The 23291-nt window shown below is 50.0% G+C and overlaps 1 protein-coding gene across 4 annotated transcripts in view; it reads right to left on the bottom strand.

Annotated features, from left to right (window-relative positions):
• Positions 1 to 618: 618 nt before the first annotated feature.
• Positions 619 to 23291, bottom strand: part of LOC147107160 (metallophosphoesterase MPPED2) — a 311144-nt gene continuing 288471 nt past the window's right edge. For 3 of the 4 annotated variants that reach the window (XM_086008299.1, XM_086008300.1, XM_086008301.1), the window contains exons 6-7: positions 21052 to 21165; positions 619 to 7036 (exon numbers count right to left, since the gene is read on the bottom strand). In XM_086008299.1, coding sequence (XP_085864425.1) covers positions 6918 to 7036; positions 21052 to 21165 — 233 coding nt within the window. In that variant the 3' untranslated portion in view covers positions 619 to 6917. The remainder of the gene's footprint in view (positions 7037 to 21051; positions 21166 to 23291) is intronic. The other variant, XM_086008302.1, reaches the window with a different exon arrangement.

The raw sequence follows: 23291 nt of genomic DNA, 5'->3' as shown, positions 1-23291 counted from the left end.
TAATGTCTCTTCACTTCTCTTTTGTTCTCTCATCCCCATTTCCCAGCCCCCGAACTGGCCTTTTAATCTGTTTCATTTCCTGTGCTTTTTCAGTCTTGACGAAGGGTTTTGACCTGAAACGTTGACTCTATTTTCTCTCCACGGATGTTGCCTGGCCTGCTGAGTTTTTCCAGCATTTTCTGTTGTTATTTCGGATTTCCAGCATCCGCAGAATTTTGCTATCCTTCGATATCCTTAATGTCCAAAAATCTACCGATCTCCGCCTTGAATATACTCAACGACTGAGCCTCCACAGCCCTCCGGGTAGAGAATTCCAAAGATTCACCACCCTCTGAGTGAAGAAATTCCTCCTCATCTCAGTCCTAAAAGGCCGGCCCCTTATCCCGAGACTACGACCCCCCCCTAGTTCTGGACTCTCCACCAGGCTGGGGGGTGGGTAGGGGAGGGGAGTTAAAATTCGGTGCCGAGAAGATAGTCGATCACGAAAAAAATGTGCGATTATCTGTAATGAAGGTGTCAGCAACAAACCATTAAACAGACGAGCGAAAATCAGCCGGGGCCACAGGCGTCGAGCTGTAAGCTGGGTTGAAAGGCAGCGGAGAATGATGACCAGAGACGTCTAGGTAAAAATCTTGCAGTTTTATTTAGATATAAAGGCTGCTAAATATATAATATCACAATAATCTTATGGAAACAAAAGAACTCTATTCGCTAATTTCCGTTCAACAGAGAGAGGAAAATCAGAGAAAAGGAAAAGAAGCCCTTCAGCATTTATAATGCTCAACGTCAAACAACATATCGATCGGGCAAGTAACTTTATTTTGTGCGCGCGAGCGAGCTTGCTTTTATACACAGTGCAAAAACAATAATAAAAAGACCAGCAGTTACAAGAATAAATAAGCGATAATGAAAGCGAAGGTGTGCATTTATTGTCGGGTTTAGCAAACGGGTGAAGGACTGCGGGGTGTTTTATTTGGGTACCATCACGCCGGTTAAGCAGCGCCTCGATTTTAAAATTCCCATCCTTGATTTCAAATCCCTCCATGGCCTCGCCCCCCTCCCTATCTCTGTAATCTCCTCCAGCCCCACAACCACCCCCCCACCCCCCGAGATCTCTGCGCTCCTCCAATTCTGGCCTCTTGTGCATCCCCCGATTTCAATCTCTCCACCACTGGCGGCCGTGCCTTCAGCTGCCTGGGCCCCGAGCTCTGGAATTCCCTCCCTAAACCTCTCCGCCTCTCTTTCCTCCTTTAAGACGTTCCTTAAAACCGACCTCTTTGACCACCTGTTCTAATATCACCTTACGTGGCTTGGTGTGAAATTTTGTTTGATTAACGCTGCTATGAAGCGCCTTGGGACATTTTAGTACGTTAAAGGCGCTATGTAAATGCAAGTGGTTGTTGTTGTTTGGGACAAGCTGGATTTCTTCGAAGAATTGGATCCGGCAAACTGTGGCGACGGGTGACCCTTCGAACTCCAGCTCCTTCTATTTCATTTGTCTGGGAGACGTAATTTTTTCTTTAGGACTAACTACTCTAATCAGAATGGCTACAGAAAACCTAGATTAGTGAAAGTGACCATGAAAGCTGTCAGATTGTTGTTAAAAAAGCCAACTGGTTCACTTGTGGGGAAGAGCATAACTAGAGGCCATCAATATAAGATAGTCACCGTGCTTTCCTTGAAAGGGCAGCACGGTGGCATAGTGGTTAGCACTGTTGCCTCACAGCGCCAGGGACCCGGGTTCGAATCCGGCCTCGGGCAACTGTCTGTGTGGAGTTTGCACATTCTCCCCGTGTTTGCGTGGGTTTCCTCCAGGTGCTCCGGTTTCCTCCCACAGTCCAAAGATGTGCGGGTTAGGTTGATGGGCTATGATAAAATTGACCCTTAGTGTTAGGGGGATTAAATACGTGGGGATAGGGGTGGGATATGTGTTGGTGTAGGGGTTACGGGGATCGGGTGGGATATGTATCGGTGCAGGGCCGAAATGGCCTCTATCTGCACTGTGGGGTTTCTGTGATTCTGTGAAATCCAATAGGGAATTCAGGAGAAACTTCTTTACCCAGAGAGTGGTGAGAATGTGGAACTCGCTACCACAGGAAGTGGTTGAAGCAAATAGTATGGATGCATTTAAGGGGAGGCGGGACAGGCATATGAGGGAGGAGGGAATAGAGGGTTACATAGAAACAGAGAAGATAGGAGCAGGAGTAGGCCATTCGGCCCCTCGAGCCTGTTCTGCCATTTAATGAGATCATGGCTGATCATCCAAATTCAGTACCCATATCCCTTGATCCCTTTAGCCTTAAGAAATATATCTAACTCCTTCTTGAATATATTTAATGAATTGGCCTCTACTGCCTTCTGTGGTAGAGAATTCCACAGGTTCACCACTCTCTGGGTGAAGAAATTCCTCCTCATCTCTGTCCTAAATGGCTTACCCCTTATCCTTAGACTGTGACCCCTGGTTCTGGACTCCCCCGCCATCGGGAACATCCTTCCTGCATCTAGTCTGTCTAGTCCTGTTAGAATTTTATAAGTCTGATAGATTTAGATGAGGAAAGACGGGAGGAGGCTCGAGTGGAGTATAAACGCCGGCATGGACTGGTTGGGCCGTATATCCTATGTAATGTAATCCTATGTAATATGTAATGATCTGGGCCTATATGTGACTCCAGTCCCACACCAACGTGGTTGACCCTTAACTGCCTTCCGAAGTGGCCACAGCAAGCCACTCTGTGGTATCTAGGGGGCGGACAATAAATGCCGGCCTTGCCAGCGATGCCCACATCCCAAGAATCAATCAAATTGAAAGTGCCATTCAAAACGTTGAAAGCCTAGATTTCATAGAATCGTGGAAAAGTTACCGCACAGAAGGAGGCCATTTTGGCCCATCGTGCCCATGCTGGGTCTTTGAAAGAGCAGCTTGCTCGAGAACGCATAGGATTCGTGCCCCCTAATGGAAGATATTGTTGAGTTCCGTTGATCTGAACTGAGCCGAACCCAATCTTCCTCAGGGTCTACACAGCAGCTTATAAATGACGCAGGATAACTATAGGTATTGCACTGAGAAATGCCTGTTCTTTGTTGGAATCAGAGCATCCCATTTGAGAACAGAGCCAGGAACAATCCCGCCCTCGGCAGAATCTTCCACAGTAAGTTACTGGTTACCTTTCAAATGAATGGATTAGATCACACTGTCTGACAGGAGAAAGTACCAGGGCGCTATTTATTCCCAGATTATTGCTATGTTGATGGGGCCTAACCAGCCCCACACTGGGATTGTCCAAGCTCACTTTTTTTTTTGCTCAAAGAATGCAGGTCAGAGGAACATAACTGAGAAAATATGAGAGGTTAATAAAACTTCCATTAGTAAAAAGAGGCTTTAAATACTTTCTTAACTGGGAGGGGGCGGGGTTGCAGGGTTCCACGTCCTTGCTTCCTGGAATAGCAGAGGAGGAGAGCGAGGGGGGCTTCACTGTGTGGAGCCTAACTTAGAAAACACTACCCAATGTAGATACGTCACTGTTCTTCCTCCAATATTTTCCTACCTCGTGTCACAGGGCAGAACCTGCGTTTGTCTTCTGATGGGCATAAACCTGGGCAGATGATAATGTTCTGTGATTGTAGGTAGGCTGATCGGCAGGTCAGAATGTAAGGTAAGGTCTACAACCAAGACCTTTCTCCCTAAACCCCTCGCTACTCCTCTCCCCACCTTTTAAAGCCTCCTCAATCTTCGAATCTTCTCTATCTCCCCTCCTACTGACGGTATTCGTTTCTCCTCTTGTGAAGACCCTGGGGGCGTTTCCTACATCGAAACCGCTATAGGAATGCAAGCTGCTATTGTCCAGGTAAGAGGAAGCAGGACTTGCAGACTTGGGTTATAAATGTCCATGGTAACACTGGCATCTCATCGTTGGCTCCCGGGTGTGTCCAACAGAGCTTAGCTCTCCAAGCGCGCCTCACGGTATCTTGGTTCAACCGTACCCAAGTAATGGCTGTCGTTCTGGTGTCCAATCAATACTTTCAGGTAGTTGGTTCCTTGGCAACTGGTAATGTAAATCATCTCTGTTTGGTGCTGGGTTTTGCGCCAGAAGTTGAGCTCCACACAAGACAAGGAATTGCCTCAGTCTTCATGTGCCCTTGGATCCATCAATGTACAAACAGGGTCCTCCTTAGAACCATAGAATAGAACCTGCATCTGACCTCTGAATTTGATTAAACAAGACGGAACATGAAGCACAGAACTCGGCAATCACCTCGAGGAGGAATCAATGTTGGGTGATGTCATGGCAAGTCAATAATATTGGCCTACCGTTAGTTCATTAACTCTCCTCATTAATACTCGTCCAACTAAAGTGATTTCCAATATTTGGAAGGTTGGCATGCCAGAATCCATGGGTTGGACAGAGTGGGTGTGCGTGTTTGAGCAGCACATGGTTAAATCCTGCTGGAATGATAGTTATACCTGTCAGGAAAGGATAAACAGGCTGGGTCTCTTTTCTCTTGAAAAGAGAAGGCTGAGGGGTGACCTAATAGAGGTCTTTAAAATTATGAAAGGTTTTGATAGAGTGGATACAGAGAGAATGTTTCCACTTGTGAGGAAGAGCATAACTAGAGGCCATCAATATAAGATAGTCACCAAGAAATCCAATAGGGAATTCGGAAGAAACTCCTTTACCCAGAGAGTGGTGAGAATGTGGAACTCACTACCACAGGGATAGCATAGATGCATTTAAGGGGAGGCCAGATAAACACATGAGGGAGACAGGAATAGAAGGAAATGTTGATGGCGTTATATGAGGAAGGGCAGGAGGAGGCTCATGTGGAGCACGAACACAGGCATGGACCCTGACATGAATCAGTCATTCATGAAAGAAAGACCTATGAAATAATACTGAGCGGCCTATGGATGGCGCTGTCCAGGGAGAGTATAAATACTCGGGCACGGGCCCAGCTTGTGCAGGACCTTCTTAACAGGAACTAGTGAAGGACACAACTAGACCTCCATGTTGTAAAACAGTTGATTAAAGCTTTGTTTAATGCTTAGACCAAGTGCCTAGTAGTTTTCGTACGTCAGACCTGTTGGGCCGAATGGCCTGTTTCTGTGCTGTAAACACTGTGTAAATGTTGCTTATTGCGGGGAATGGTAGCCAAGACACCAGCAGAACTTCCTGGCTCTTCTGTGAACAGTGCCGTGGGATCTTCAACGTCAGAACTCCTGGGCGCAACGTAGCCCCCAGGAGCAAGGGCAGAGGAATGTAACCTTGCGCTGGACGGTGACATTCGAGGAGTTTGCAAGAAAATAACTCGCCAGATTTTTTTTTATTTTTAAAAAAAAGCATCTTCTTTCACCAAACTCGTGTTGGTTCAAAGCCGAGTGGCGATTTTCTGGACTTGCAACCGGGGGATCGTGCCTGGGACCTCCCGGCTAGGTGAGGCTCCACGCTGGGAGAGCGCCTGCTGAAAACGGGCCCTGCGCCGTTGGGACTGAAACAGACGATGGGGGAGAAAAAAGAACAGAGAAGTAATTGACACTGCATCGGAAGGTGAAGTAACCTTCTTAAAGGGGCAGCGCACCCATGTTCGGATGATGCGGCTGAGCCTTATTTGGTGTGGACCGTATCAAATGGTTGTTCCTAAAAAAAAAAGCAAAAGAGTGATAGTTTGACACCTGGTCCCTGTAAGAATTGGAAGAGATTCACGTATTGCCTGGCCAATCAAATCGTTCTCTGTGTATTTGCCTCTTTCAGTAGGCAGCATGGATGGTGAACAAGGTTGGACCATTGTCTGGATGGAGCAGGTTTATTGGGCTAATGGTCATTTCCTGTATATATTAATATAATACTTTTCACATTCTCTAAGGTAATTTAACTGTCTCTTGAGGACCTTCCCTCCCGCCACCCCCCCATTCACGTACAGTTCCTAACTATAAACATTTCAAGCTGGCATCCAGGGCCAATGGAACATGACCCTCCCTCTGATTTCTCCCACCTCCTTCCCACTGGGAACCGTCTTGCCTCAGCTCAGAACCCCCAACAGAAGAGCTCATCGGGGATCAAGAACCCAGCAGGTGGTGAATCCAGCGGCCCTGGTGATTAAGCCGCCGATACCCTGCCTCACTGGGCCCAATGCCGTCAATTTAGTAAATTAAACGGTCGCAGGTCTATTCCACTGGTAAATATTGTTTGAGAATAATCAAGGTGTCTGGCCGAACGTACAATAAATGGACAGCTTTATCTTCATTAAGGCCTTTAGATTATGGGTTTTCTTACTTTTAGAATTTAAATACAGGGTACTCGAGAAATGGAAGGCTTGAAGGCCGAGAGAAACTGCCGGCGTGAAATGGCGGATGATTCTAACACAGGGACGCTTAGCGAGATTCGGACTGTCTAAAATTCCTTCCTCCGCTACCTTAGCAGAGGCCTCGAGCCACTTATTTTAAATTGATTGGCAACTTTTGCTAAAAGAGTAGAAAAGCGGGGGGGCGGCGGGGGGGGGGGAATTTCGGACGGAATTCACTTGGTTACAATCACCCACCATTTACTTACAGGCCCGTTTGTTAACGGTGGGCCTCTTCAGAAACCTCCGTCCCCGACACCCGGAAATCTGAACTCAATTGAAATCAAAAGCTGACACTTAATGACTGTGATTATTTAACAGTTTAACCAGCAGATGCAAACAGAATATCATAGTTCAGCTCTTACAAAGTCACGAAGCTTCATTAATCTTATGAGAACCAATCCGTATTGACAGCACAATCTCTACGATTTGTACCAGCGTTTTTAACAAAAAAAAGAACCAGGTCATACAAGAGAAAACATTTAACAGAATTATTCTTATTTTTTTTTAAAGTCACGCTTTCCGTTAGAAAAAAAAATGGCAAGTTTATAGAACCTCCACCTTGGTGCGAGAGGCGTTCCTCAGGAGCCTTGCGGGTTCGGAAGGTCAAAGATAATGGGCGGATTTACTGGCTGGAAGCTGACTGTACAAGTGGAGGCGTTTATGTATGTGGTGTAGCCGTCTGTCATAATCCCGTAACCTGCGGAGGGAACAGAAAGGGTCAGCCCCGGCATTAGCTTCACGACGAGGACACACGCGCGTCACGCTCTGCACCACCGAAGCCTGCGGTCCGCGCCACAGGGGCTCCGCCGCTCCCAGTCACCCCCCCCACCGCCAAAGAAAATGACGGCGAGATTCCCAATTTGCAGCTCGAGCTTTACCGCAGCCTTCGGTGGGCTCCAGCTCACTCCGAGGGGGTGGGGTGAGGTGGGGGAGTGTCGCAGGCTGGGAGGGGTCTCGTGCAGCGATTGGGGGTGGGGGGGGTGGGAGTGACACAGTCATTATTGTGGTGTGGGGGGCGGGGAGGGAGCTGCGAATCTGCACCAACCAGGAATCTTGCGCATCCCCCTACACCCTTCGCTCCACCACTGGCGGCCGGGCCTTCAGCTGCCTGGGCCCTAAGCTCTGGAATTCCCTCCCTAAACCTCTCCGCCTCTCTACCTCCTCCTTTAAGATGCTCCTCAAGACCTAACTCTGTGACCAAGCTTTTGGTCGCCTGTCCTAATATCTCCTCATGGGGCTCGGTGTCAAATTTTGTCTGATAATCGCTCCTGTGAAGCGCCTTGGGACGTTTTACTATGTTAAAGGCGCCGTATAAATGCAGGGTGTTGTTGTTTGGACAATGGGAAAGTGCTTTGAACAGTAAGTGCTCTCCCAGTCATTCCCTCTCCTTTAATTTCCCCATGGTCAAATGGCTCAGTGGGCAGCACTCACACTCTCTCTCCTCCGAGTCAGAAGGTTGTGGGTTCAAGTCCCCACTCCAGAGACTTGAGCACAACAATCCAGGCTGACACACCCAGTGCAGTGCTGAGGGAGCACCGCACTGTCGGAGATGCGGTCGATTGGATGAGACGTTAAACCGAGGCCCCCAGCTACCCTCTCAGATGGACGTGAAGGATCCCACGGCACTATTCAAAGAACGGCGCGTTCTCCCAATGTCCTGGCCGACATTCCTCTCTCCAACTTTCTTCATCAGAAAATACAAATGATCTGGCCAATTCATTTCATTTGAGGTCTTGCTGTGTACAAAATGGCAGCTGCGCCTCCCCACAAAACAACAGTGGCTGTGCCTCAAGAGAAATCTATTTGGATGTGGAAGGGGACATATAAAAGCAGAGGCAATTCTTCAAAGTGGCTACGATTGATCGAGCAAAGCAATGTTCGCAATGGGTTGTTTCATTAAAGCTGGTGACTCTGAAGCAATAGGGAAAGGACCATTGAGCCCCACTGATTAGTTTGGCTCATTCGACTTTAATCTATATTCTTCAAGAAGGAAAAAGGAGGGGCTGGGTCTTTAGCAATTTCCCAGGTTTCCAATTACCTAAAGGCAGGTCGCGATTAAAATGTTATACAATTGTTGTAACTTCGTGACTGCATGCTAACGCCTGGTGTGGCTTGTGGGCAGTAAATCCACACCTGTACTGCAGGATTAACTCTGTGTTGCCTTTGTTCCAGTTTAAACAACGTGGTTGAGTAAGGGAGCGTACTGACTAATGAATGACTTCATCCATTGTATGTCATCGCTACCTGAGAGTCACGTTGAAGAGAGAACTTGCATTTATCGAGCGTCCCACCGTATCCTTCGGGTGTCCCAAAGTGCTTCTCAACTCAAAACCTCGAGGTGCGATCACTGACGGTTTGTAGGCAAACACTGGCACACAGCGGAGTCTCACAAACAGCAAAGACCTGATTTCGGTGGTGCTGCTGGTTGAGGGAGAAATGTTGTCCCAGAAACACTAGGATGACTACCCTGCGAATAGTGCCATGGCATCTTTTACATCGTGTGGAGATGCCGGTGTTGGACTGGGGTGGACAAATGTAAGAAGTCACACAACACCAGGTTATAGTCCAAAAGTTTTATTTGAAATCACAAGCTTTCGGAGCGCTGCTCCTTCGTCAGGTGAAGTGCCTATATGCATTTCTCCACTTCACCTGACGAAGGAGCAGCGCTCCGAAAGCTTGTGATTTCAAATAAAACTGTTGGACTATAGCCTGGTGTTGTGTAACTTCTTACATCTTTTACATCGATAGGGCCTCAGTTTAACATGGCATCCAAAAAGACGGCATTTCTGACAGTGCGGCGCTCCCTCAAGGCTGCACTGGGGGAAGTGTCAGCCTGGATTATGTGTTCAAGTCTCTGGAGTGGGACTTGGAACCCACAACCTTCTGACTCCGAGGCAAGCCGGCACTGACTGAGCCACGGCTGACCGTCAAGCTGAGAGGCTCTAGTATGACCATCATGGGGCCATGGTCACAGGGATGATCGGTCAGAGGACTGGGGATAAGGGAGAGAGGTGAAGGGGAACGGGGGAATGGGGATTGGAGAGGCTACGATGGGGGAGCTGAAGGGAATTGAAGGCCCTGTGGTCTTTTGAAAGTTAGGTGGGAAGAGGCAAGGAGGAGGGGACTGGGTAGGGAGTTCCAGAGGGCAGGGGTGCAGGGACTGAATGAGTAACCATCAGTGGTACAGTGGAGGGGACGGAAGTTGAGGAGCGGAGGGTGTGCGGGGAGATTTAACGCCTCGCGCCATGAAGGTAGAGTGAAGCGGGGCCATGGAGAGAGATGCAAACATAGCTGAGAATTTTGAAATTGGGCTACAGCAGTCAGGAGGAGGTCGGGGAGGCAGGGTGTTGGGGTAGAGGGCAGAAGGAAGAGGAGAACAAATGAGGAGAAAGTGTGCACTGGGCAGGATGCTCAACTCAGAGACTGAATGGCACTTGGGCTGTAATTCAGGCGTGAGTGAGTTGCTCAAGGGTTTGATCTGAAGAGCGACAGCACTGTGTAGCTGAGGGTTTAGGGCACTGCGATCATTATACCCGACCCGTATGATCCTCGAATTACAGCAGAGCAGGTGAACGATCCTGCGGGTGAACCTGTGGAATTCTCCACCACAGAAGGCTGTGGAGGCCAAGTCACTGAATATATTTAAGAAGGAGATAGATCGATTTCTAGACACAAAAGGCATCAAGGGGTATGGGGAGAGAGCGGGAATATGGTATTGAGATAGAGGATCAGCCATGATCATATTGAATGGCGGAGCAGGCTCGAAGGGCCCAATGGCCGACTCCTGCTCCTATTTTTCTATGTTTCTATGTTTCTAATATGAAGCCATAGCAGCTGATTCTGATTGCCCACCACTTCATCAGGGAGAGTGGCTTTGTGATGAATACAACCTAAATATGCACTCAAGGTCTGAATTGAGGCTCGAAACCTACAACTGCCTGACTCGGGAGACAAAGGTGCTACTAACTGTGCCAGGCCAGCACTGACTGACAACCTCTTTACCAAACCTTGGGTGGATGAGCGAGACTTAGCGCGGGAAAACGTCTTGCAGCTTTTGGATGAGTTGACCTTTATGTAACCTCGGAAGACAATGAGGAAAACCTTCAGCGGTGAGCTTGGGGCTGGGACGCAGAGAGGTCTTGGTGGTGGATAAGCTGTGGAGTATGAAGCTCAGCTCAGTCAAACGACACACCGTAGGCTATACTTGCCTTAGAGGCGGTGCAACGAATGTTCACTAGATTGATTCCTGGGATCAGAGGGCTGTCCTATGAGGAGAGATTGTGTAGATTGGGCCGATACTCTCTGGTGTTTAGAAGAATGAGAGGTGATCTCATTGAAACATACAAGATTCTGAGGAGGATTGACAGGGTAGATGCTGAGAGGTTGTTTCCCCCCGGCTGGAGAGTCTAGAACCAGGGGTCATAGTCTTAGGATAAGGAGTCGGCCATTTAGGACTGAGATGAGGAAGAATTTCTTCACTCAGAGGGTGGTGAATCTTTGGAATTCTCTACCACAGAGGGTTGTGAATGCTGAGTCGTTGAGTATATTCAAGGCTGAGATCGATAGATTTTTGGACTCTATGGGAATCAAGGGATATGGCGATCGGGCGGGAAATTGGAGTTGAGGTCGATGATCAGCCATGATCTTATTGAATGGCGGAGCAGGCTTGAGGGGCTGTATGGCCGACTCCTGCTCCTATTTCTTATGTTCACCACAGATGCGCACTGTTGGGTTCAGATTGAGCAGTGGAAAGGAGAGGGGGTGGGGGGGGTGGTGGTGGATGGAATCAGGGATTAAGACAACAAAACCCAACAAGGATCCTAGGCCTAGAAATTCATTGACGCCACTTTTGGGGCGCTAAAGTGGGGCGTCCGCTAAAGTTTGCGGCCGCCGCCAAATCTAGGCCACTTCTCCGATATTCATTAGCTTCGCCCTACTAGTTCGGGCGAGCGCTAAAACTGCTGTTGGACGCCTCTCTTTGGACGCTAAGCCGGAGGTGGTGATCGATAGCGCCGAGGCCGGGCGCAGCGCAGGTGCGGCCATCTCGTGACTGACAGCAGACACCCTGGCGCCGGCCAGCTCTTAAGGGGGAAGGGTCGACTGTGTCTGCTGCCACGCCCTGGATAGTGGAGCCCTCCAGCTAGGCCTGAACACTGCTGCTGGACCCAAATAGCGCCTGAAGACATGGAGAAGGCCCGTGAACGTGCGCAGCGCTTCTCAGAGCGTGATCTGAGTGTGCTGCTTGCTGCTGTGGAGAAGAGGCGCCATGTTTTGTACCCGGACAATGGCAAGAAGGCGACGGTCCGCGTCTACAGGAGAGCCTGGAGGCATGTCGCCAGCAAGCTGTCAGCCAACAGCGACGTCCCCAGGACCGGTGCCCAATGCCGCAAAAAGTTAAATGACCTCACACGCATTGTCAGGGTGAGTACCCTTTCCAATGACCTCCTCATCCTTGCATGTGCACCTCACATTATGGGCAAAGGGACCTGAAAGCTCTAATGGCCAGCCTTCATCCAGCAGCTATGGCACAGGCATGAGCATCAATTGCACATTCTGCACTGAACACACTGGCCAGGCTATTCCACCATGGGAGGCAGTGCACAGCAGATCATGGCGACACACTGGCCAGGCTATTCCACCATGGGAGGCAGTGCACAGCAGATCATGGCGACACACTGGCCAGGCTATTCCACCATGGGAGGCAGTGCACACCAGATCATGGCGACACACTGGCCAGGCTATTCCACCATGGGAGGCAGTGCACAAAAGATCACGGCGACACACTAGCCAGGCTATTCCACCATGGGAGGCAGTGCACACCAGATCATGGCGACACACTGGCCAGGCTATTCCACCATGGGAGGCAGTGCACACCAGATCATGGCGACACACTGGCCAGGCTATTCAACCATGGGAGGCAGTGCACACCAGATCATGGCGACACACTGGCCAGGCTATTCCACCATGGGAGGCAGTGCACACAAGATCACGGCGACACACTGTACTTAGAGGCCGTCCTTTCTCTTGCAGGCCAAGCTGGCGAATAATCGCAAGAGCCGGACTGCGACCGGGGGAGGACGACCCCATATCCAGCCACTCACCGACCTGCAACATCGCGTGGAGCGCCTCATGGGTGACCGGGTGATTGGGCCCGTTGCATGTGGAGATGCCGACCCTGTTCTGGGAAGCAATGGTAAGGACATCACCTTTTGCACCTCTTTCGTCCCACTTGCGCATCAGATCTACATCCTTTGCCACTGTCTGACCAATGCGCTGAATGCCACCACTCATGCATCCCGCACTGACGCCCTCTCCTCACTCTAAAGCTACTCTTGTGCCTTCCTGCTTTCAGATGGTCAAGAGGAGGTCCCTCAACTTGCTAGTGACAGACCCTCCGAGGAGGAGCAGGAGGAGGAGCAAGAGGAAGGCGGCCCATCAGGGGAACCCTCAGCCGCGGCCACCCAGGCCAATGTAGGGGACACGTCTTCCCTGGAGGGCAGCGTGGCGGAAGTGTCGAAGGGGAGGGGAGCTCCTGGGACCTGCGTGCTGCAGAAAGGCGGGAGGGGGGTGGAAGCTCGGCGGCCTTCTCCCCAGAGGGAGAGTCCGGCCTCCAGTCAGGAGATGCTCTTCGCCGAGGAGATGGAACGCCTCGAAGACTTGTCCGCGGACTCGGAGCGCCGGCACACGGAGCTCATGGCGGCAGTGGCACGGCTGCCTGAGTCCATCGATTCCCTCTCTCGGAGTGTGGCCGAGTTCGGGCCCTTAGAGGCCACCAGTCGGGCGGAATACCGGGCAGATCTTTCAGCGACTGGCCAGGTGATTAGTGGTGCCGTCCAGTCACTGGCTGCTCTGCTGCGGTCAGTGAACAGGTCAACACGGGCACTCACTGCTGCCACACTCGCTGTGTCAGCCAGGCATCGCCAGGGCACCCGGCGCGCTGCAGCAGCACATCGGTCTGTCCCTCGGCAGATTGGTGCGCATGCTGCAGTGCTGGCCCGGGCGAGTGCCAGTGTCTCAGGCGACCAGCGAGCGCCTGCCATCCGTCAGCTTGCCGCCATTCCTCCAGCCGCCACTGCCACTCCCCCAGTGGAGCTGCCAGGAGCTGCTGCAGCGACTGATGCTGGCCAGCCACAGCTGCAGCAATCAACAGCCGGCCGCTCGACACCCAGACCTCGACTAGGCCGACCCCCAAGGGCATCTGCCGTCACGACATGTGCCCCTCAGGAGCCTGCCCCCAGCCTTGCAGCAGCCAATGGCTTTACTTTGAGGCGGAGCAGCAGGGCGGGCAGGGGCCACCCAAAGATGGCCAAGGCATCGCCCTAGCGGGCCAAATAGTCGAATGTGTGGCCATTTGTGTTTGTTTCTTGAGGCCGAGAATTGGATGTTTGTTTTTTGAAGGCCGATGATGTGATGTTTGTTTTGGACGAAGGCCGAGAATGACGGCCATTTTAGTTGCCCTATTTTGTTAATCCTCCCCAGGTTGTGGGAGCGAGTAATGTGTTTGAGTGTTTTTTGGGGGTTTCCTCTGTTTTTGGTTTTCATGTGGGAAGGGCCCAGAGTTTGTACAATAAAGCATTTTATTTATTCACATTGTCCATGTTTGATCTTTGAAGTGTTTGTTGCCTTAACCGGCTGAGGGCTTGCGGAGCGGCTGCAATCATGTTCTATCATTGGCACAAGCCATTCCCTGACAGGGGGCCTAGAAGTGACGTTCAATAAGTCGACGACGGGCGGCCCTTGGACCTTGTGCGTCCCTCCTGGGCTGGTACTCCTCGTCCTCGTCGTCCTCATGCTCCTCCTGCTCCTCCTCCTGAGGTGGTGGTCCAACGTGAGGTGGCAGTGCCTGAGTCCTGCGGATAGCCAGGTTGTGCAGCATGCAGCAAACGACGACGAATTGGGAGACTCGATCCTGCGAATACTGGAGGGCTCCCCCGGAGCTGTCGAGACAGCGGAACCGTTGCTTGAGCACGCCGATTGTTTGTTCTATGAGGCTCCTCGTCGCTTGATGGCTCTTGTTGTATGCCTCTTCAGCAGGGGTCGTGGGCGCGCGGAGCGGGGTCATGAGCCAGGTACACAAAGGATAGCCTTTGTCCCCGATAAGCCATCCTCTTGGGGGAGGCTGTGCCTGGAACATGTCAGCCACAGTTGTCTGTCGCAGGATAAAGGCATCGTGGCTGCTGCCTGGAAAGCGGGCATTGACAGCTAGGATGCGCTGCCTGTGGTCACACACCAGCTGTACATTGAGGGAATGGTAGCCCTTCCGGTTGCGGTAATCCTCGGCATGCTCAAGAGGTGCCCGCAAAGCCACATGCGTGCAGTCAATGGCGCCCTGCACCATGGGGAAGCCCGCTATTCTTGCAAACCCCACTGCACGCTGCTGCTGCTTGTCCAGGGTCATGGGGAAGGAGATGAATTGATGTCTCCTTCTGAAAAGGGCTTCGGTCACCTGGCGGATGCAGCAATGCACGGCGAACTGGGAGATGTTAGCGATGTCCCCAGTAGCGGATTGGAAGGAGCCGGAGGCATAGAAGTTGAGAGCCACCGTCACCTTCACTGCCACCGACAGAGACGTCCTGCGCATCAGCTGTGGCTGCAGATCTCTCTGAAGCAGCCGGCAGATGTCTGTAACCACCTCCCTTCGGAATCGCAGCCTCCTAACACACATCGCGGCAGACATGGTCAGATAGGAGGTCTGCTGGCGGTATACCCTGCGTGGGTAAGGCCTCAGTTGGCGACGCCTGTTGCCCCCTCTGCGTCTAGCCAGGGCTGCCACTCTCTCACGGCGTCTGTAAGCCCTTCTGGCATAAGGCTGAAATTTAGCGTTGCCACCCAATGCAGCCCCCATTATATGCTGGCAAACACTGAGCTCTGAATGAAGGCTAAGATAATTGGTAAGCTCTGGCCTGAGCCAAAAATACCTGTCCAAGTGTTGGTCCAAACCAGTAAACTCTCCTCCTTGGTCTCTGTCCAAAAAACCGTTGCACAAGAGTGAATGCTGCAAAATGGCTGGCCTTTATACTGCTGGGTAAGTGCCCTTTAATTAGCGCTCCCCCCGGCCCGGCTGGCCTGTGTACCGTTCCACTTCACAGTCGCTCGGGACGCCCGGCGCACAATTGGCCGGCGCGAGTGAAGTTCCGGTTTGGGGCGCACAAAGGGCGTTGCACTATTAAATGACGTCATGATCTGCGCGCGCAGCAGGGCGCGCGCTAAGACTTTGCGCCGGCGCTAAATGTGTCCTGAAGTTGGGGAGAGGCGCAGATCGCGCTGCGCCCGGGCGATAAGCGCCTAGTGCTCAAGATCTACTCCCCCTAAGGCGCTAACGGCTGGCGCGCCCAACTGAATTTCTAGGCCCTAGTGTTTATGTTGCAAGTGTTCCATTGAATATAGAAGGTTAAGGTGTAATTTGATTGAGGTTTTTTAGGATTTTGAAAGGAATTGATAGGGTAGATGGAAGCTTTATCTGCTGGTGGGGGAGTCTAGGACAGGGGGACATAACCTTAAAATCAGAGCCAAGCCACTCAGGAGAGAAGTTCGGAAACACTTCTTCACACAAAGGGTGTTAGAAGTGTGGAACTCTCTCCCACAAAAAGCAGTAGATGCTGGGGCTCAGTTTATAATTTTAAATCTGAGATTGACAGATTTTTGCTAGACAAGGCTATGGAGCCAAGGCAGGTGGATGGAGTTAAGATACAGATCAGCCATGATCGCACTGAATGGCGGAAGAGGCTGGAGGGGCTGAGGGGCCTCCTCCTCTTCCTGTGTAAGTACGATGCGGTCAGCCACCCTCTGAGGAGCAGGGGTTGAGTGATGTGTTCAATACTGGATCAATGGCTGTCTTAGATCCAAGGTGATCAATTGACGAGTCAGGGTGACCGATCAATTCTATTCAATTAGGGCAGTCTGGGAAAACGGCGCTGGCAGCCGCCCATATCTTTGAACATTTGAGAAGCCGGAGGTTTCCCAGTTTGGGTTTTTCACCCCCCAAAACGACACCGTTGCTCCTCAAACGTCAGATGGCTCCACAAGTGAGGACTCAGGAGGAGGCCGCACGTCAGGTAGCCGCTGAAGCGGGCTGATCCCAGGAGCAGCTTGCTGAATCTGCCTGGCAATTCGATCCTTCTGTACATCCCGCTATGAAAGTATTTGACATTTTAAGGAGCAATCTGTGTAACAGGAATTGTTACCAGCGTGTGTATGTGCGTTTGTGTGTGTGTGATTGGAAATGTCACTTTAATTCTCCACTTCACTCCCACTCTGATCTCTCTGTCCTCGGCCTATTACATTGTTCCAATGTAGCTCAACGTAAGCTCGAGGAACAGCACCTCATCTTTCGATTAGGCACTTTAAAGCCTTCTGGCCTCAACATTGAGTTCAACAATTTCAAATTATAACCCCTACCCCCATTTTTCATGCTGTATGATTTTGCCATTCCCATTTGCAACATTTTGGGCTAGAACTTCGGGTCTCCACAGGTGAGTACGCGCTGGGTACTCACGCGTAGGCCCAACAAAAGTGCCGGTTTCGTGCATGCACTGCACATGCGCGGGAAACCGGAACTTCCGTTCCCTTAAAGAAAGGGGTTCACAGGTCGGACGCGTACGCCGGAGAGACAGCGCGTACGCCTGGAACTTCCGTTTTTTTTGCAGCTTTCTCCGGGAGGGTAAGTCTCCAGGAGTTACACTTAAAAAAGCAGTCGCACGGCCTGCTTTTAACAAGGTAAGTGGTGAATTAAGTAAAATTAAAACATTTTTTCCACAGGTTTATTATTTTTAAATACTTTAAAGAAAGTTAAGTTTATTTTTAGCCCTGTTAAAAACTGTAATTAATTTTTTCAAAAATTTAAATTATTGTTTAAAATAGTTATTTTATGTAATTTATAGTTATTTTAAAAATGTGATTTAAAATTTTTTTTTATTTGATGTTTTAGTGATGTTTTGGGGCTGAATTGTATTCATAGTTTTGACAGGTCTTCCTGTCAAATCTATGAATGGAGATTCCCTGCTACCATTGGCTCTCCATGGCCCACGTGATCCCAGGGGATGCTTCAAACTAACTGCGCCCCTGTAATACGCAAGCACTGCGCGCCGGCAGTTGGAGCAGGCCCAGGATCGGAATCCCACACGGGCCCACAGCACAACGGCCGGCGCGCTAGGTAAGTGCAGGTCGGAGGCTTGCACCCGCAGGAAGTCTCCAACCTGAATTTCTGGGCCTTTATCTTTCCTGCCTCTTACAAAAGCACAGTATATTCCTTCATCCCCCTCTGTCTCTGCACCTGCTTAATATCTGTTACATCTCCAGCTTTTTGCAGTTCTGATGAAGGGTCCCAGACCTGAAACGTTGGGCTGGATTTTCATTGAGGAGACGAGACTACAACTTTCGGGGTTGTAGTCCTGCCTCCATCGAGTTGTAGCCAACCCATGCGATTTTGACTTGATTGACCTTGTTGAGCCCGCCCAGCAGGCTAATTAAGGGCCACCCGGCAACAGGTGATGTCACAGATTGATATTTCATCTGTCAAGACCTTTTGAGAGATGAAATATCAGCGTTTCACAGCTGTTTGAAGCTGTCAAACACTGACAATCTGTACTCTAAGTTAATTCCTTCCTCTCAGGATGATTTAGAGATCTCTCCAGAACAGAAAGCTGAATGCTGCAATTTTTGACAGATCGCGGCCATTTTGCTTTCTGTGCCGGTGAGATGAGGGATTCCTGAGACCGGAAGGAAGGAAGGCTGTAAAGGTAAGTAAAACTTCTTCAAACACTTTAAACACACCAAACACACTTACCTCTGCACTCATGCACCCATCACTCACCTGAACACCGGACATCTCGACCCCTCCAGGCCCTTCAGCCCGACGGCCCACCTCGCTAACTTGGCGTGGTTTGGGGCCATCGGGAATACAAGAATGAAAATAGGGATTAGGCTAAAAACTGCCTGTTAACTACCTGCTAACAAGCAGTTAATTGGCACTAATCCCCTTCCCGCCTCGGGGAGGCGAGTCCCAGCACAGGTCGGGTATCCGCCTCCTTTGAAACTGGCATGGAGGCAGGTTGGGGGCGGGATGGGTTCGTGCCCCCCGATTTCGGGATTTTAACCCCCCACACGCCTTCAATCCCGCCTCCACGGCCCAATGAAAATCCTGCCTGTTAACTCTGTTTCTCTCTCCACGGATGCTGCCCTGGCCTGTTGAGTTTTTCCAGCATTTTCTGTTGTTATTTCAGATTTCCAGCATCCGCAGTATTTTGCTATTGTATATTTGCTATTTGCTAGGCCGGGTTGCTTCAAAACAAGAGTGCTTCCTCAGCACTTGCTGTTTTTAAAAGGAAATTTAAATGGAGGATTTTGTCATGGAAAGGTTCACAAGCGCTCGAGTCACCATCTCAGCGATTTGAAAGCAAATACTGTACTGTACTGTACTGTACCAACTAACGATTCAATGCTTACCCTGTGATGGTGCCGACTGCATGAAGTTTGCAAGTAAATTTTGCCAAAAAAAAATCGCCCGACGCTTCAGCTCACTGTGGCAGGCTTGGCCTTCTGAGCACAGCTTTGAATTCCACTTTAAATATTAACTCAGTTTAATTATTAACTCTGCGTTCCTCCAGCTCCGGCCTCTCGTCCATCTCCACCACTCCCTTCGCTCCACCATTGGCGGCCGTGCCTTCAGCCGTCTAGGCTCTATGCTCTGGAATTCCCTCAATAACCCTCTACAACCTCTCTCTCCTCCTTTAAGTCTCTCCTTAAAACGCACCTCTTTGACCCAGATCACCTATCCTACGGTCTTCTTTGCCCTGAAAGTTGTAGTCCCGCCTCCTACCTGACACCTCAATGAAAATCCAGCCCATGTACAGTAGTTCAAATCCCACCATGGCAGCTGGGGAATTTAAATTCAGTTAATTAAATAAATCTGGAATAAAAAGCTCGTATCAGTAATGGTGACCATGAAACTACCGGATTGTTGTAAAAACCCATCTGGTTCACTAATGTCCTTTAGGGAAGGAAATCTGTCATCCTTACCCGGTCTGGCCTATATGTGACTCCAGACCCACAGCAATGTGGTTGACTCTTAACTGCCCTCTGAAATGGCCCAGCGAGACACTCAGTTGTATAAGGCAGCTCACCGCCACATTCTCAAGGGTGATTAGGGATGGGCAATAAATGCTGGCTTTGCCGGCGACGCCCGTGTCCTGTGGCAAGCTGTCACGCTCTGACCCTCCCGCCAGCAGGAGGCTCTGTTTGCACAAATGAGGGAGAAGGCAGTTGTCCTGACCAACATTTCTCTCTCAATCAAAAATAGATGAAGTGGTCATTTATCTTGCCTCGTCTCCATTTGCCCATCTTGTGGTATTGAGGGAGTGCTGCAATGTTGCTGTCAAGAGGTGCCATCCTTGGGACAGGGCATTAAGTTGAAGCCCTGAGCCCTTGTCTTCCTACTCTACTCCGGTGGTTCTCACTCCCCCATCCATCGGTGGTTCAGGTGCTGGTGGGTGCTAAAGATCCCACGGCATTATTTGAAGACAGGGAATATCTCTGTGTTCTGGTCAACATCCCCCCTTAACCAATTATGCTGAGAGAGTTTGATGAAGTAGGGTGTGGAGCATAAATTACATCGGATACACAGCACAGAAACAGGCCATTCGGCCCAACCAGTCCATGCCGGCGTTTATACTCCACTCGAGCCTCCTCCCATCTTTCCTCATCTAACTCTATCAGGATAACCCTCTATTCCCTTCTCCCTCATGTGCTTATCTAACCGCCCCTTAAATGCATCTATACTATTCACTTCAACCACTCCCTGTGGTAGCGAGTTCCACATTCTCACCACTCTCTGGGTAAAGAAGTTTCTTCTGAATTCCCTATTTGATTTCTTGGTAACTATCTTATATTGATGGCCTCTAGTTTTGCTCTTCCCCACAAGTGGAAACCTCTCCGTGTCTACTCTATCATAATTTTAAACAATTTTTATTGGCTGCTGCATTTCCTGCATTACACCTTCAAAAATGTACTTCATTGGCTGTAAAGTGCTTTGGGACGTCCAGAGGCCGTGAAAGGCGCTATAGAAATGCAAGTCTTTCTTTTTTCTTCTTTACCAGCAGTACTGGGCAAGGGTTAAAATATCAAACAAAGCCCAACAGCCCTGTTGTTTGGGTACAGTAATGGAGTTGTCATGGTGATGGACCAGTAACCTAGAGATCGAGAGTTCAAGTGCCGCCACAGCAAGCCGTGAAGCTGCTAATCTGTGGAGCCAACATCAGGAAAATGACCAGGAAAGCTGCCGGCTTGTCATAAAAACCCAACTAGTGCCCTTGAAGGAAGGGAACTGGCTTCTCCCATCTGCCGATTCCAGTCCCACTCCTAAATGTGTTGAGTATGAACCTCCTCCGAAGTGGCCTAGCAAGCTGTGTGAAAACAGAATCGCTCAAGAAAGGGAATGCTGACTAACCACCAAAGTTCCCGGAAATTTCGTTTGGCGCTGCGCGGCCCGCGGTCCATTCAAAATACCATGCGTGTGCGGTTCTTCTCATTGAAAAGCCGGCAAGCCGGCTGCACGGGTTCCCCAGAACCGCAACCGTGCAGCTTACAGGGAACATTTGCTAACCACTCTCTCCCGGCAGTCAGGAACGGGCTTTGAACATGACTGTGCCAGTGTTGTCCATATCCTGCGAAGAAACATGTAGACAACGGGTTTGGGGATTGAGAAGAGTCACCCACCCTCGTGAATTCCTCCAAAGACGTGTAGTTTTGGTCGCACTCGCCTCTGCACGGTGTTTAAGAGTTCCACACAGCCAACTCTCTGTAACTCTTTGGGAACCCAGTCTCGAAAACCTGAAAACAAAAATTCAAATGAGAAAATACGCCATGGAAGAGGATTCCCATTGAATGGCACCACTGAACAATGGAAATATGCCCTGCTGACTCTACACTTACTGCTATTAAACACGCAATTACACTGGAAATACATTGACTAATTTAACGCCTCTATGACACGTTACAGCCAGAAATGAGTGGATCTCCCATATTGGAGGGTACGGTATTGTTTTTTTTTGAAAGGACAGAATCCTTACACACAGTGTGTTGTTCGTCTGCTGAAGTGGAGCGACCTGTAGCCTGTTCTCCTAAGGTCACAACGTGCAATTGCTCTTTGCAAATTCTCAGCTCAATCAGAAGTTGTTGTGTGTTTTCGTATCTTTGCAGTCCTCCCTCAGAGAACAGTGTGAAGAAGTGAAAGGATTCGCCGGTTGACTGACAGTCTGACAGGGTGGCGAGATTATTGTTTTCGTATCTTTGCTGTCCTCCTTCGGAGAGCAGTGTGACGTAGTCCTCCTATTTCTCATCTACATGCTGCCCCTTGGCGACATCATCCGAAAACACAGCGTCAGTTTCCACATGCACGCTGACGACACCCAGCTCTACCTCAGCACCACTTCTCTCAACCCCTCCATGGTCTCCAAATTGTCAGACAGCTTGTCCGACATCCAGTTCTGGATGAGCAGAAATTTTCTCCAATTAAATATTGGGAAGACCGAAGCCATTGTTTTCAGTCCCCTCCACAAACTCCGTTCCCGAGCCACTGACTCCATCCCTCTCCCTAACATCTGTCTGAGGCTGAACCACACTGTTCGCAACCTTGATGTCATATTTGACCCTGAAATGAGCTTCCAACTACATATCCGCAGCATAACTAAGACCGCCTTTTTCCGTAACATTGCCTGTTTCCGCCCCTGCCTCAGCTCATCCGCTGCTGAAACCCTCATCCACGCCTTTGTTACCTCTAGACTTGACTATTCCAATGCACTCCTGGGTGGCCTCCCACATTCTACCCTACGTAAACTTCAGGTCATCCAAAACTCGGCTGCCCGTGTCCTAACTCACACCAAGGCCCGTTCACCCTTCACCCCTGTGCTCGCTGACCTACATTGGCTCCCGGTTAAGCAGCGCCTCGATTTCAAAATTCTCATCCTTGTTTTCAAATCCCTCCATGGCCTCGCTCCTCCCTATTTCTGTAACCTCCTCCAGCCCCACAACCCCCCGAGATATCTGTGCTCCTCTAACTCTGCCCTCTTGAGCATCCCTGATTATAATCACTCCACCATTGGTGGCCGTGCCTTCCGTTGCCTGGGCCCTAAGCTCTGGAATTCCTGCCCTAAACCTGTCCACCTCTCCGCCTCTCTCTCCTCCTTTAAGACGCTCCTTAAAACCTACCTCTTTGACCAAGCTTTTGGTCACCTGCCCTAATTTCTCCTTATGTGGCTCGGTGTCAGATTTTGTCTGATAATCGCTCCTGTGCAGTGCCTTGGGACATTTTACTACGTTAAAGGCTCTATATAAATACAACTTGTTGTTGTTGTAGTGGAAGGATTCGCCGGCTGATTAACATGCAATACACTGGAAATAGGCCGGCTACTTTACCGCCTCAATGACAAGCTACTAGCAGAAACTAGCAGATCTCGAGCGCCATCGCCATGGTAGCCTAGAGCGTACGGTATGTTTTTAATATCAAGGGACAGGAGCGTTACACACAAATGCGCTATTCTTCTGCAACTGGTTCTTCTAAGGCCACAAAGTGTAATTACTCTTTGAAAAATGCTGTTTCTGTATCTTCACACTCTTCTGATGGATAATGGTGTGAAATAATGGAAGGATTCGAAGGCTGATTAACAATCTGACAGGCTGCGATTCCAACGCTCCTTCCATGGAGCTGTAACCATCTATTATACCAGATGATAGGGAGGGCGGCGGGGGGTTAGTTTTATACAGGGGAAGGGTTTTATGTGCTTGCGCAATACAATGGGGGACGGTCACCCACCGGACACGAGTATCCCGCTGGATGTCAACCCGGAATTCAGAGCAGGATCTCTGGTCTCCACCCACCAGGAGTGTCTTGGAGCAGGTTTCAAACCCTGCACCTACTGATTCCGAGGTGAGACTGCTAACACCAAGCCAAAGGCTCC

Source organism: Somniosus microcephalus, chromosome 15, assembly GCF_052327205.1.
Source record: "Somniosus microcephalus isolate GS21.2 chromosome 15, FLI_Smic_1.0, whole genome shotgun sequence".
Taxonomy (NCBI): Eukaryota; Metazoa; Chordata; class Chondrichthyes; order Squaliformes; family Somniosidae; genus Somniosus; species Somniosus microcephalus.
This window is presented reverse-complemented; position numbering and strand designations above follow the sequence as displayed.